General features: G+C 36.7%; 1 protein-coding gene across 1 annotated transcript; it reads left to right on the top strand.

The window, feature by feature from the left end:
- The first annotated feature begins 604 nt into the window (after nucleotides 1-604).
- On the top strand, nucleotides 605-13,196 carry CCT4 (chaperonin containing TCP1 subunit 4). Its single transcript, XM_070933092.1, has 14 exons — nucleotides 605-878; nucleotides 1,571-1,623; nucleotides 3,080-3,169; nucleotides 3,373-3,481; nucleotides 4,297-4,439; nucleotides 5,433-5,554; nucleotides 5,632-5,764; nucleotides 7,213-7,352; nucleotides 7,879-7,975; nucleotides 9,046-9,156; nucleotides 9,422-9,552; nucleotides 9,646-9,880; nucleotides 12,639-12,752; nucleotides 13,028-13,196. The coding sequence occupies exons 1-14, from the start codon at nucleotides 743-745 to the stop codon at nucleotides 13,040-13,042; spliced, it is 1,629 nt and encodes a 542-aa protein (XP_070789193.1). The 5' UTR covers nucleotides 605-742; the 3' UTR covers nucleotides 13,043-13,196.
- The last annotated feature ends 280 nt before the right edge of the window (nucleotides 13,197-13,476 follow it).

The raw sequence follows: 13,476 nt of genomic DNA on the forward strand, positions 1-13,476 counted from the left end.
ATTCCCAGAATTCCTCAGCCAACAAAGCTGGCTGAGGAATTTTGGGAATTGAAGTCGACAAGTCTTAAAGTTGACAAGGTTGGAGACCCCTGTCCTAGAGGGACTTTTTTTTTTTTTGCTTTAATTTATATGCCGCCCTTCTCCGGAGACTCAGGGCGGCTTACAGTGCGTTAAGCAATAGCCTTCATACTTTTGTATATTTATACAAAGTCAGCTTATTGCCCCCACAATCTGGGTCCTCATTTTACCTACCTTTGAAAGGATGGAAGGCTGAGTCAACCTTGAGCCTGGTGAGATTTGAACTTGCAGTAATTGCAAGCAGCAGATGTTAATAACAGTGCTTTAGTCCACTGTACTACAGGCTCTGTAATGCCTTGCACTTATTATGCCTTGCACGTATAAATATTGTACAGTCCAGTTTGTCCAGCATTTTTCGATGAAAACATAGGTATATGTTGTATAACTATTTTTCCTTTCTCGGAGGTCACTACTTGAAAAAACGTTCACGCTTTTCTGTGTTTATTGAAAATCAGGCACTTACATAGACAGCCCTCTACCTGAGCGTCATTTTCAGCGACGGCCTGAGGGACCGTTGAAAGGCCCTTTCTTCTCCCAACTGGTGCCGCGCGCGTTCTGGAAGCTTCGGGTCGGCGTTGGGGAAGCGTTGGTGGCGCAGGTTCCAGGACTCGGCGGAAAAGAATCCATCTCCATCGGAGGACTGAGCGGGCATCCGGGCGCAGACATGCCGGAGAACGCAAGCACAAAGGGGGCCTTTCTGAATGCGGCCACAGGGAACCGCAACTCCGGCGGCAATCGCAGTTACCAGGATAAAGATAAGCCCGCTCAGATCCGCTTCAGCAACATTTCTGCAGGGAAAGGTGATGGGTGGGACATCCCACTGTCTCTATAAGGAAGGGGGTGGCGGGGAGGATGAGTGGACCGTTCCGTTGACATTTGGCGGGCTCGGGCAGGGGGTCCCGGTCCGTAAAAAAACGCCCGACCACACCTTCGGCCCTCCGCTTCCTTTGTTGGAATGAACTAAGGCTCTTTCAGAGTCTTGTTGAAGATACAAAAAAATGTAAAATAACATTTTACTATTACTGTTGCTATTTTTCATACCGTATTGGTTTGCTTTCTATACATAGTTATTGAGTCCATGCATTATACAAAAGCAGGATTTGTTCCACTTTAGTTTGCTACATGAATAAGCTACGACAGCTGGTACATGCAATCAATATACAAGCCACTTTCAAATATTTTATGGGTTATTATACTTTGAAAATTTGGCATGCATATTGTGATTTTTCATTTTTGGCCCTTGTGATGTGAACTAAAGTTGGAATTTATTTAGCAAACCATAATTAAACAAGCAATGGCTTAATGATATGAATCAGTTTATTGTATTTTTGTGGAAGCTGGTATTTTAAACATCCTAAAGCATTTAAATTTATTATATTATTTGTGGCTACCCAATGTCTTTTGGAGTGGGTAGCCATAACAAATCCAATAAATGAAATGACACTTGAAGTAAACTTTGGATATCTAACATTTATTTTCATCTTTATTTTAGCGGTTGCGGATGCTGTCAGGACAAGTCTTGGGCCAAAGGGAATGGATAAAATGGTGAGTTTTGAGCTTGGGGTTTGTGTGTATGTTTGTGTGTGTGTAGTTTGTGCTTACAATAAGGCTGTGCAAAGCATTTGAAAGATGTTTTGCAGAATGCATTAGCAGAATCAAAATATTCTGGAATTAGTAAATTAACTAAGACTTGATGAACTATTTCAAAGGCTTTTAGCAATTGTCTTTTTTTTTTATTTGATTTATATGCCGCCCTTCTCTGGAGACTCAGGGTGGCTTACAATGCGTTAAGCAATAGCCTTCATACTTTTGTATATTTATACAAAGTCATCTTATTGCCCCCACAAACTGGGTCCTCAATTTACCTACCTTAGAAAGGATGGAAGGCTGAGTCAACTTTGAGCCTGGTGAGATTCGAACTTACAGTAATTGCAGACAGCTGATGTTAATCACAATGCTATCAGTCTGCTGAGCCACCAGGCTTCAAATGCATTCATAGACAGCATTTCTGCTGGACCAAAAATTAAGCAATTCTGCATGTGCAGACGCTCAGAGGAACCCTTTGATACAGCCATGTCAAATTTTCCTGAAGATGCAGCTTTTATTGATATTTTCTTCAGCTTTTATTGGTATTCTCTGTACACTTATGGTTGTGTACTTACAAATACTTTGCAGAGGCTTGATAGTAATTGAGTTCCCATGTATAGATCCATTGAAAGCTGATATGAAGATGCTGAATATTTATATGTTTTCAGAAGTAATAAAGAGAAGGGCTTAGAATATCATAGTAAAATAAGATTTTGTGCAGCTATTCTAATTAATGTAACTACATGTGCCTTAAAAAGTTAATAGGGAGCATAGTGAGAAACGAAGGGATAGAAATGAGTCTTGTTTGACATGTACCGTATTTATAAAAAGAACTGCCAATTCATCTTTGGCAGATAATTTTCACAATAAATGAAAGGATTGTACTTTCATTCAAACTCAAGTACATCAGTTTTGTACACTTTGCCAATCAAGAAATGAATGATAAGACAAGCATAAGAAGGTATATGGGAGACAAGTGTAGAGGGCAGTGTCAAGCTGCCCAGCTAATTTAACAAGTTGAACAATCAGGAAGTGGCAGGAGGAGAATCTATGAGATAGGGAAAGCTTAATAAAGAATGGGTACTGAAAACAGCAAAGACTAAATTATCAGAGTGGCGCCATTCATTGGTATCTGTTGAATCTAATATTGAAATTATTAAAATTAATTTAGCTAAAATATTCTAAGCTAGGTAAATTATGAGGTTTCATGCTCTTGAAATTTCCTTGGATGCAGTAGTGCCTGTGAACATTACTGAAAATATTTCTAGCCCTAGGCTAAATAGTAGTTTGCTATATTGAACCAATGGTTTGTACTTTTCAGTACATAATATAAATTGATGCTTCAACTTGTATTCTGTTTGTAGATTTTCTCTTTTTTGAGTTGGTGTCCAAAAACTTGATTGTGATTTTGTAGATTCAAGATGGTAAAGGTGATGTGACAATTACAAATGATGGTGCAACAATTCTGAAGCAGATGCAGGTTCTTCATCCTGCAGCCAAAATGGTAAGTAATACATAGTTTTTAAATTTATGTCAAGGCAAATTACACTAGATACTATGATGGTTATATTTCTTATAGAAAATAATTACTGCAGTACATTGACATGGAGCCTTGAAATGTGTGTATTTGCATATTGCATGCTTTTTGTTTGTAGTAGTATTACAGAGGATTTTACATTTTTTCTTTCAACATTTCACAACGTGTAGCTGGTGGAGTTATCAAAAGCACAAGATATTGAAGCTGGAGATGGCACTACATCTGTTGTGGTCATTGCAGGTGCTCTCCTGGATGCTTGTTCCAGACTTCTTCAGAAAGGTATGTTTATATAAGTTTTGCATATGGAAATGCAATGTGAAATAATAAAAATATAGTCTGGATGATCTTTTGTCATAGTAGAAAACTTCTGCATCCAAATCTTGGCTGTCATGGCTGCATATCACCTATCCAAGCTCCATGAGCTGTCAGTCGGGGAGAGGGGGGGGAGATTGGGAAGAGGGGGAGGATGGAAACCCAGCTGAGCAATGTGAGAAGCTACAGCCAGCCAAGGTCAAATAACAAGATGCAGAGCTGGGAACAGGACACCTGTTTCCTAAACAATATGCAGGCACCTGATTGGACATTTTCAGATTAGGGGGAGGCAGGGGGAGAGGGAACTTTCCTTTGTGGTGTTTGCATGGAAAACCTTGATGAGTGACTCATAAAATGAACACAAAGTACAAAAAAGAGAAATCTTACTATAATGAAATGGCTTGGCTAATGTAGGCTAATAGTTTTAGAGATAAATTGAAAGACTGGTTTATAGTATGCTAAGTATGAATGCATAACTATATTATGTGTTGCATTTGTATTATGTTACTATTAAGATTTATTTTATGCCATACTTTTTTTGCTTTCAAAATGAGGCATTTTTAAAATCCCTAATCGGTCTTTTCAGGAGCCTTAGCTATTCTAAGCTTGGTTTTGTCCATCTACCTACTACTTAATGCAATTCTGTTACAGACAGCTTGATTTAAATCATTCTGTGAGATCAAATCATTGAGACCAATCTATGAGATCAGATTGTTGATGTCATAGATCTATATCTGTATTGATTATAGTTTGAATAAATTCGTATTCTAAACTCTGGTTAGGAATTCATCCCACCATCATTTCGGAGTCATTCCAGAAGGCATTGGAAAAAGGCGTTGAAGTCTTGACCAGCATGGGACAGCCTGTTGAACTGAGTGACAGAGAAACCCTCCTTAACAGTGCAACTACGGCATTGAATTCTAAGGTGGGTATTGGAAAGAAAACACTTGATAAGTTTTTATTTTTGTTTATTTGGAGTATATATAATTTGCCTTTTATGTACAGTTTATATGTATAAGATTAATAACAAACGAGTCTAAAACAGTTTGCAGATTGGTACTTTTTTAAAGTTAGGCGTCAGTAATGTTTAAGAGTGCACAGGGTATATTTAGTTTCAAATCGATTATGATCATCCCAACCCTCAGCATCATTCCCTATTGAATGCTAGTGATATAATTCTTATGTTAATAACTTAATTTCCATAATGACTTAATCAAAATGTACCTATCAAAATTTTTTACAATTATTTGAGGTACAAAACCTTGTCATTCATTTGGTGACTTGATTAAATTTAATGAAGTCATCCTGTGTGTAAAATTTGCACAACATATAGCACTTATAGCTAAAATGCAGTTACGAGAGTCTAGAAATCATGGCACAAGCACTAAAGAAATGAATGAGAAAGATGCTTCCTCTTTGTCCACCAATATAATCTCATTAGAATGTTGTCTTTCCCCCCTCTCCTTGCCTGCCTACCTGTTCTATCTAGTATTCCTACCAGAATTTTTTTCTGATTAAAAAACAAAGTGATTAAACATAGAAGTCTTTTGTCTTGTTCTGGTTCCTTTGTCCAGACAAAATATATTCATTTGGAGATGCTGTTGCCATTTCATACATGAAAGAAAGAAGAACCATACATCATAATGAGTATTGTAGGAAAGGAACTTTGCAGCTGTCCTCTTGGAGTTCAGCTATTTACCATCAGTCTTGAACATTAAGCTTCACTAGGCTTACTTCAGGAGACCTATTGTGAGAGTCAAGTGGCTTAGGTTCTATTTAAATCATTTACATTATTAAAACAATTGGAGAAATTAATTCCTGTTTCAGTTTTGAATAATTAAAAAAGTAAAGTTGTGTGAAATTCTTCTACAATGGACAAACAAAAGGCATGTTAAGTAAATCTTTACTGATCCTTCAGGTTGTATCGCAGTATTCTAGTCTCCTTTCGCCAATGAGTGTTGAAGCTGTGATGAAGGTGATAGATCCAACTACAGCTAGCAGCGTGGATCTTAGAGACATTAAAATTGTTAAAAAACTTGGGTAAGAGTTAGTCAAATTCTGAATTTTTATTTGTATCTTTATTTAGTATTGCTTGTTCACTAAGTATTTATTTTTAGGGGCACAATTGATGACTGTGAACTCGTTGAAGGGCTGGTCCTTACACAAAAATTGGCCAATACTGGAGTGACCAGAGTGGAGAAAGCTAAAATAGGTCTCATTCAGTTTTGCTTATCTGCTCCAAAAACAGATGTAAGTTGTTTAATTTGTTCTTTTGAATAAATTATAGAGAGTCCTCGACTTAAAATAGTTCATTTAGTGACCATTCAGAGTTACAACAGCACTGAAAAAAGTGACTAAGACCGTTTTTCATGCTTAATGACCATTGCAACATCTCCATGGTCACATGAGCAAAATTCAGATGCTTGGCAACTGATTCATATTTATGACAGCTGCAGTGTCCTTGGGTGATGCAATCACCTTTTGCAACCTTCTGACAAGCAAAGCCCCTTTTTATTTTCAACCACTTCCTTCATATTTTGTGGCTCAAAAAGCATTGTCCTTTCATTCTATTCATTATTAAGCATCCAGGTAGCCCTCGACTTCAAACATTTGTTTAATGACTGTTCAAAGTTACAATGACACTGGAAAAAGAGGCTTATCACATTGTATCATCCCCATGGTCGTGTGATCGAAATTGAGATGCTTGGCAACTGGCATGGTTGCAGTGTTCCAGGGTCATGTGATCACCTTCGGCAACTTTCTGACCAGCAAAGTCAATGGGGAAGCCAGATTCACTCAACAACTGTGTTACTAACTTAACAATTGCAGTGATTCAACTGTGGCAAGAAAGATCGTAAAAGGGGGCAAAATTCACTTAAGAACTGTCTCAGCAATAGAAATTTTGGGCTCAATTATGGTTGTAAGTCAAGACCTTGTAACTTTTTAAAAAGACGTTTCTTAAAATATTGATCTTGTATTTGATTGTAAAAATTAAACAGCATGTAAGATTGTATTGCAGATTGACTTTCTGCACTCATTAAAGAATACATGAGGTTCACAAAGCAAGATATATCCAATTTATTTTGAGCAATCCTCTTAACATAAGACTAAATGCAGTATTATGCAAGTTGGCATTGTCTCATACATCTAAAGCATTCTTTTCTGCAACTATCCATAACTACAGTAGATTTCTGGGGACAGGCAATTGACAGAAATTGTAAGTTAGAATTCAGTCTGTTAACTGTATTTTATTGATGAAAATCACTGTTTATCCATCCACTAAAAGAATTGTTTTTGGAAACTGCTCAAGCAGTGGTGGGTTGCTACCGGTTTGCCCCGGCTTGGGCGAACCGGTAGTGGTGGCGGTGGGAGGCTCCGCCCACCTGCCTGGATATCTCTGTGCATGTGAAGAAGCGTCGCGCGCCCCGCCCATGAGCAAACTGGTAGCAACGGGGTTTGAAACCCACTACTGCACTCAAGGCACCCTAATGCAGCGTTCTATAGAAATGAAGCAAACTGACAAGAACTAATGCCTATAAATGGATATTTTTGTGCCTAAAAAATTAAAATGTCAGCTGTAATTTAGTACTTTGCAAAACCTGTATTTTGGCTGTTCATTTGATTGACTTGTTGCAAAGCTATTAAATTGTCTACTAGGTACAAGTATACTTAAAATACTTTTTTAATTTTTGTACTAGATGGATAACCAGATTGTTGTTTCTGACTACACTCAAATGGATAGAGTATTGCGTGAAGAGAGAGCCTACATTCTAAATTTAGTTAAGCAAATTAAGAAGACGGGTTGCAATGTACTACTCATTCAGAAATCCATTTTAAGGTATGTTTATTTCAACAGTTCATATTTCATCTTCAACTAGAGCTTTTTCTTAGATTTAAAATTAACATATGGTATGTCGTATGCACCTCTCTGGAGTTTGCATACTGCTAAAGCTATAAGCTAAAAACAATGGAAATGAGAATTTTTTAGCAATAGAATAGAATAGAATGTTTTATTGGCCAAGCGTGATTGGACACACAAGGAATTTGTCTTGGTGCATATGCTCTCAGTGTAATAAAAGAAAAGATACGTTCATCAAGTATATAGTAGTGGAAGGACTATAATTCCCAGTACTTAGTAATGTGCTACGACTTGAGATAGGGGAGCCATAAGCATTGCTTTCATGGTTCCAGAAGGCTTGGGAAATATTTGAAACCCATATTTGATATCATCTTATTAGAGTAGGAAAAAAACAAAATTATGTTCTAAAGTTTTGAAATTATTCTATGCCAGATCAGAATAGTTCTGATAATGCTATGCTGTGATGATATATATTAATAAACCACATCAAATGTATTGGTTGTAGGGATGCTCTAAGTGATCTGGCTCTACATTTCCTGAACAAAATGAAGATTATGGTGATCAAAGATATTGAAAGAGAAGACATTGAATTTATATGTAAGGTAAGATAAATAGAGAGTTCTTGAAATGAATGAATTCTTAAATCATGGAATATAATAATCTTGACAGTATCATGAGTAATCATGAATTGAAATTGATTGTAACAGTGAATGAATCTGTTTTGACATTTGTAATGCTATAATAAAAAGCAGATTATAAATAGCTATCTCTATTTTCTAAAAAAGGTTTACAAGTATAATCTTAACATCCACCCAGAAGCTGTCATTAATTTAATGGGTCTTATTTCCAGACAAATAGATTGAGGTTCAGTGATACAGCATTTTCAGTGCACATATATCAAATTACTCATATGCTTTGTAAGATTGTTCCCACTCTGCCGCCTCAGTTGTGCTGTCACACAGCCAGTTGAGGTTACAAATGCATATATTTTCCACCTTAATGTATTTTCTTAGTTGCCTAGTTGTAAGCAAACTGAATGAGCCAGAAGCTACTTTGGGAGATGCATAATCAGCCCAGACACTGTAACTCTGAAGTTTCTGACACTATAATGCTTCTTTGCACTATTTTATTCACTTCTATGATGCATCTGATAGATTTGACTCACCACTGAGAACTTTAAAATAGTACACATGTGGATAAGGTCCCATATATGGCCAGCATATGTGTTTCATTGAGGACAAAGTGGCAGTGGTGGGTAGGTAAATGAATAAGTGGTTTTCTCACTCCCTCAGTCTTGCAGTTTGTCTCCATTTTTAAAGGAATGAAATAGCTACTGTTTTGCATTCCTCTCGGAGAAGATCTCTCTTCTTTGAGCAAAAATCATGTCTCTGGAGGTAAGCAGAGGCTGCTTCTGCACGTAAGGGTATATTTGCCTCTCTTCCTGTTATGAGCAAGTAAGCAAAGATGTATGCTTACGATTATTTGGGGATGGGGAAGTATGTCTTCATGGAGCTGTATTACTGTTTTTGTGCAAACCTGAAAATAGATTTGACATCTGCTTGGGAAGTTTACCTGCTTTTTGATTTCCAATTGCTTGTGCACTATAGAACATTCTGAAAAATATTACATATCTAACCTAAATTGTGTTTATGTATTTTTATTTTTTAAAAAGACTATTGGAACTAAGCCAGTTGCTCATATTGATCAGTTCACTGGTGACATGCTGGGATCTGCCGAACTTGCAGAAGAAGTTAATTTAAATGGATCTGGAAAGCTAGTTAAGGTAGGATAAGTCTAGTCTACTTTGTTCTGAAGTTAAAGCAAATTTTTCAAACTTGGTTTGAATGGATTCTTTAGGATAACAAGAAAAAAACGCCTTCCTTGCTAAGAACTAAAGGAAAACTCTTGAAAAGGAAACTAAGACTGTCATTTTGTTGTTATCAGTGCTTTCATAGTTCGAAAATCTGATCCCAAAACCAAATCTTCCCCCCAAAAGCAGTAAGTTTTCTTATCTGAATATTCAGTATAGTGCCTGTTTTGTATTTCAGATTACAGGCTGTGCTAGCCCTGGAAAAACAGTAACAATTGTGGTACGAGGGTCTAATAAACTGGTGATTGAAGAGGCTGAGCGTTCCATCCATGATGCTTTGTGTGTTGTCCGTTGTTTGGTCAAGAAAAGGTACTGCATCATCTTTTTGGACCAATAAAATCATCATTCAAGTTAGCAAAAACTACACTTTAAACTGCATTTTAATTTTAATTTTAATTTCAGAGCCCTAATTGCAGGTGGTGGAGCACCAGAAATAGAGTTGGCATTACGCTTGAATGAATATTCTCGTATTTTAAGTGGCATGGAATCTTATTGTGTTCGTGGTTATGGAGAGGCTCTGGAAATTATTCCATCTACCCTGGCTGAAAATGCAGGCCTTAATCCGATATCCACTGTTACAGAGTTGAGAAACAGACATGCACAAGGAGAGAAAACTGCTGGCATCAATGTCAGAAAGGTAATCTGCAAACTAATAAAACAAATGTACCACATATTATTTGACATTTGTAAAATTCTGCGTTTTTGGAGTTCACTAGTACTATTTTTCATGTTTATTGCATTATGCATAACTCAGAAGATTGCTCATCTTGAAATTACAATATAAATTGCAGCAAATGCAGAGAAATGCATTGGGTTTGAAGTTACATTGTGTTGGTTTGGGTGACCCAATTTAGAAATGTTAAACAAAATCCTTTTTTGCTCTTATCTTAGAATATTGGACATTTTAGCAAGTGGCAATATAATTGAAGTATTTTTCAAATTCCCATAATGGAAATTGTGACTAAAGTGGGCAGCTAAATAGCAATTCACTTCAACAGTCCCACAAGCAGCATAATAGCAACTTAAATGCATGGCTTTTGTCCTGATGCTTCTTTCTAATATACATACAGTTGTTTCAATTAGCATTTCAACAAAGAAAGTTATTTTTGCCCTTGACGCTGTGGAAGTCGGAGCATTGTAACTTGATCTGTAATGCAACTTGCACGTTTCATGTACGAAAATAAAGTGTATGAAGGTACAAGGATGACAAAATTTCAATATCACTTATGGACTTCATTCTGCTGTTTAACAATAGTTGCTATTCAGGCAGATAGTTGTTTTCTTATGTCTGTCCCATTGGCCATCCGAAGTTGTTTCTGATGCTGCTATGTGTGGCTTCAAACCTATCTGACCAATGTAAATCAGTGATATCAAACTTGATGGGGGAGAAGTTGGAGTTGTGCTTGCTTATAATTTGGAAGGTAGGGAAAGAGGTTGGGTCTTAGTCACTCTCCAATAGCTAGTCAAGTGTGTGCGGTGTTAATACACCATATATTAGAACATCCACACTTAATTCCTCCTATGAATTAAATTCCTCTTCATTAAAGAGGCCTTATTTTGAGAAGGAGTATTTCATTAGAAAAGAAATATTGAATTGTGCATAATTTAATGAGAAAGGAAAACGGGGAGGGGAATTTTTTTAACATATCTTCATTAGTCCTGTTCTGCCCCAGCTCCAGATTTCCGAGGATATTGACACACACCAACGGTCCTTATCAAATTTATTAAGTAGCAAGAATAAACCAAAGTCCGGCAAAGGTTGGCAACCAGCCCAGAAAACAAAATACGATAAGACTTGTCCAAAAATGCTCTGATGATAATTACAAGTTGTTTCCAGCAAGAAACTTACTAACTGCGTGTGACTTAAATAGGCTAAGGGAGTGGCCAATTATCCTCAAGCCTTACTCTCGAGGAGACCTCCTCCTCCTGAGTAGCCACTCCTGCCTTTTGGCAGCCCTGCATGCTTGAGCATTGAGAAGAGGCTCCTCCACTTCGCTCTCTCCACTTGAAGGAGCCTCTGGAGATTCTAAAGGCCCTGGCTGAGTCTCTGCCTCTGGCACCACATCCTTTTCAGCCTCCTCGCTGTCCGACGCGAGCGCCGGCTATGCCGGCTGCTGGCACAACACCACACCAGCCTCGGGATCAGCCATGATCCGCTCAGGCTGCTGGCGGGCCACAAGTCCCTTCACTAGTGATCTAATTAAAACATATAGTATTAGTATGCTTTCAGGTTCAATTCAGGGTGTTGGTTATCACCTTAAAGCCCATTATGACATGGGTCTAGATTATCTGAGCAACCACCTCACCCCAAAGGAATTGGCCCACCCCTCCCACACCATCAGAAGTAGCAGAGCTTCTGAGCATTGGCAAAGCTGGTTGGGAGCTGTCTCCTGAAATTTTGCTAAATAGCCCTACATCTAATACTTCCTTCTATGGTTTTAGATATGTCAGTGAAAATGGCACTCATATAGAGTGAGTAATTGGTATATATCAACAAAAAATAGCTTTCTTAAATGTTTTAAATTATGTTAATAAAGTAAAAGTGAGGAAGTGTTGACCTCTATGTAGCCTTGTTGATCTGGTTTGCATAATTTAATAAAGTTGACGTGATTTTTCATTCTACTTCGTTGGCAATAAAATAGGTCTAATAAGCTTTTATCTCCTGCAAAAAGACTCAGGGAAACTGTTCCTATTTGGTTTGTACTTTCTCTCTGTATTTATTTAAACAAAACTGCTAATCATCACTGCAATTAAGGTTCATATTATGTTAGTTCCCTATTTTTCCTATATGGGAAAAAGTTGTCAGAACAGTTGTCATAGTTGTAAAACTCCCATCTCTCACAGATTTAATATGCAATTTTTAATGATGTTAGCATCATTAAAAAGAAAACAGTTGCTTGGTGTTTAATATAGCAGTACTTCATATATATGTATATGTATACATGCACACATATACATATATAATAGAGAGACACCTCATCTACCTCTTAGGAGCTTTGGCTGCCACTTTTTGTATTTTTTTAGCTCTAATATCCCTTTTATAGTAAGAATTGTAGCCTCTATTTTAAGGTTATCTTCACCTTTGATTTGTGTAACAGCAATTTCTTATTAGCAGTCCTGTTTTCAGTGAAGAAAAGTTCAGTCATAAATGGGTCAATCCTTTGCTGGATAAGCAGAATCAGACTGGGTATTTTTGCATAGTACTCTATATGTGTTTGTGTATTTAAAAATGTTTTAATTTTGCTTATAGGTACAGATATTGAGAAAATGTTACATACTGGATGAGTATCTTTTAGTGTAGACATTTGAAAAAGCTCTTAGAAATACATGATATCATTTTTAATATGTTTGCTGATAATTGTTAGTACTTTGATATTGTGATTTTTAAATTGTAGGGTGGAATTTCAAATATCTTGGAAGAGCTGGTGGTTCAGCCTTTATTAGTGTCGATCAGTGCTCTCACTCTAGCTACAGAAACAGTTCGCAGCATTCTTAAGATTGATGATGTGGTAAGCTATTTAATGTTCTTTCAATTGCTCTAACGTCCTTTTTGTTTAATTTTTGTTTAATTTTTATCAATTTTAATTAAAATCAAAATGATAGTTCTTACCATAATATGTTGGGTAAGAATTATTTTGTAATTATAGTTATGGTTATCTTATGTGGATAATAAGGCATGTGCGGTAGTGTTTGAAAATTTAGAATACTATATTATGGAGAATAAAACTTGACAAATTATGTACTGCTATTCCTATAATATCTTATGTCTTTTTTTTTTTAACAGGTGAACACTCGATGAAATGACTAAAGGAAGAGGCAGTACTCTTAACTAGTACACTATCCTAAGTTTGGAACTTGGCTCCTTTATAGAGGCACTGCGTTAGACACCTACTTAACTTGTGGTTGTGTTCATGTTCTGTCAATCTTAAATTAATAAAACCTCAATTTCAAAAGAGAGACTTTGTTTAAATTCTTCAGTCGTTAAGCTTACAGAGGTAAAAACTGCTTAAATTGGCAGGATTGTGGCCCTTTTAAAAACTGAATTCAATATGTGCGTTTCAATTTAAATCGGCAAGGATTTTGTCTTTTAACATGCATTTCAGACAGCGTTTTATTCTTTTATCTGTTAGTGTTTTTTTTTTAATGCAAGAGAAATTTCCCAAACATGTGCGAGCAGGGAGAATGGGTGCAAATCATCATACATGTGACATGAAACCAATACGTCTTTTATTC

Source organism: Pituophis catenifer, unplaced genomic scaffold (assembly GCF_029215685.1).
Source record: "Pituophis catenifer annectens isolate HBS135680 unplaced genomic scaffold, rPitCat1.0.hap2 SCAF_1, whole genome shotgun sequence".
NCBI lineage: Eukaryota > Metazoa > Chordata > Lepidosauria > Squamata > Colubridae > Pituophis > Pituophis catenifer.

Bases quoted from the DNA above. Each gene is read 5' to 3' on its own strand.
- CCT4 (XM_070933092.1), top strand. From the start codon at position 743: ATGCCGGAGAACGCAAGCACAAAGGGGGCCTTTCTGAATGCGGCCACA. The intron at 1,624-3,079 runs GTGAGTTTTGAG...GTGATTTTGTAG, and splicing joins CAAAGGGAATGGATAAAATG to ATTCAAGATGGTAAAGGTGA. The intron at 4,440-5,432 runs GTGGGTATTGGA...CTGATCCTTCAG, and splicing joins CTACGGCATTGAATTCTAAG to GTTGTATCGCAGTATTCTAG.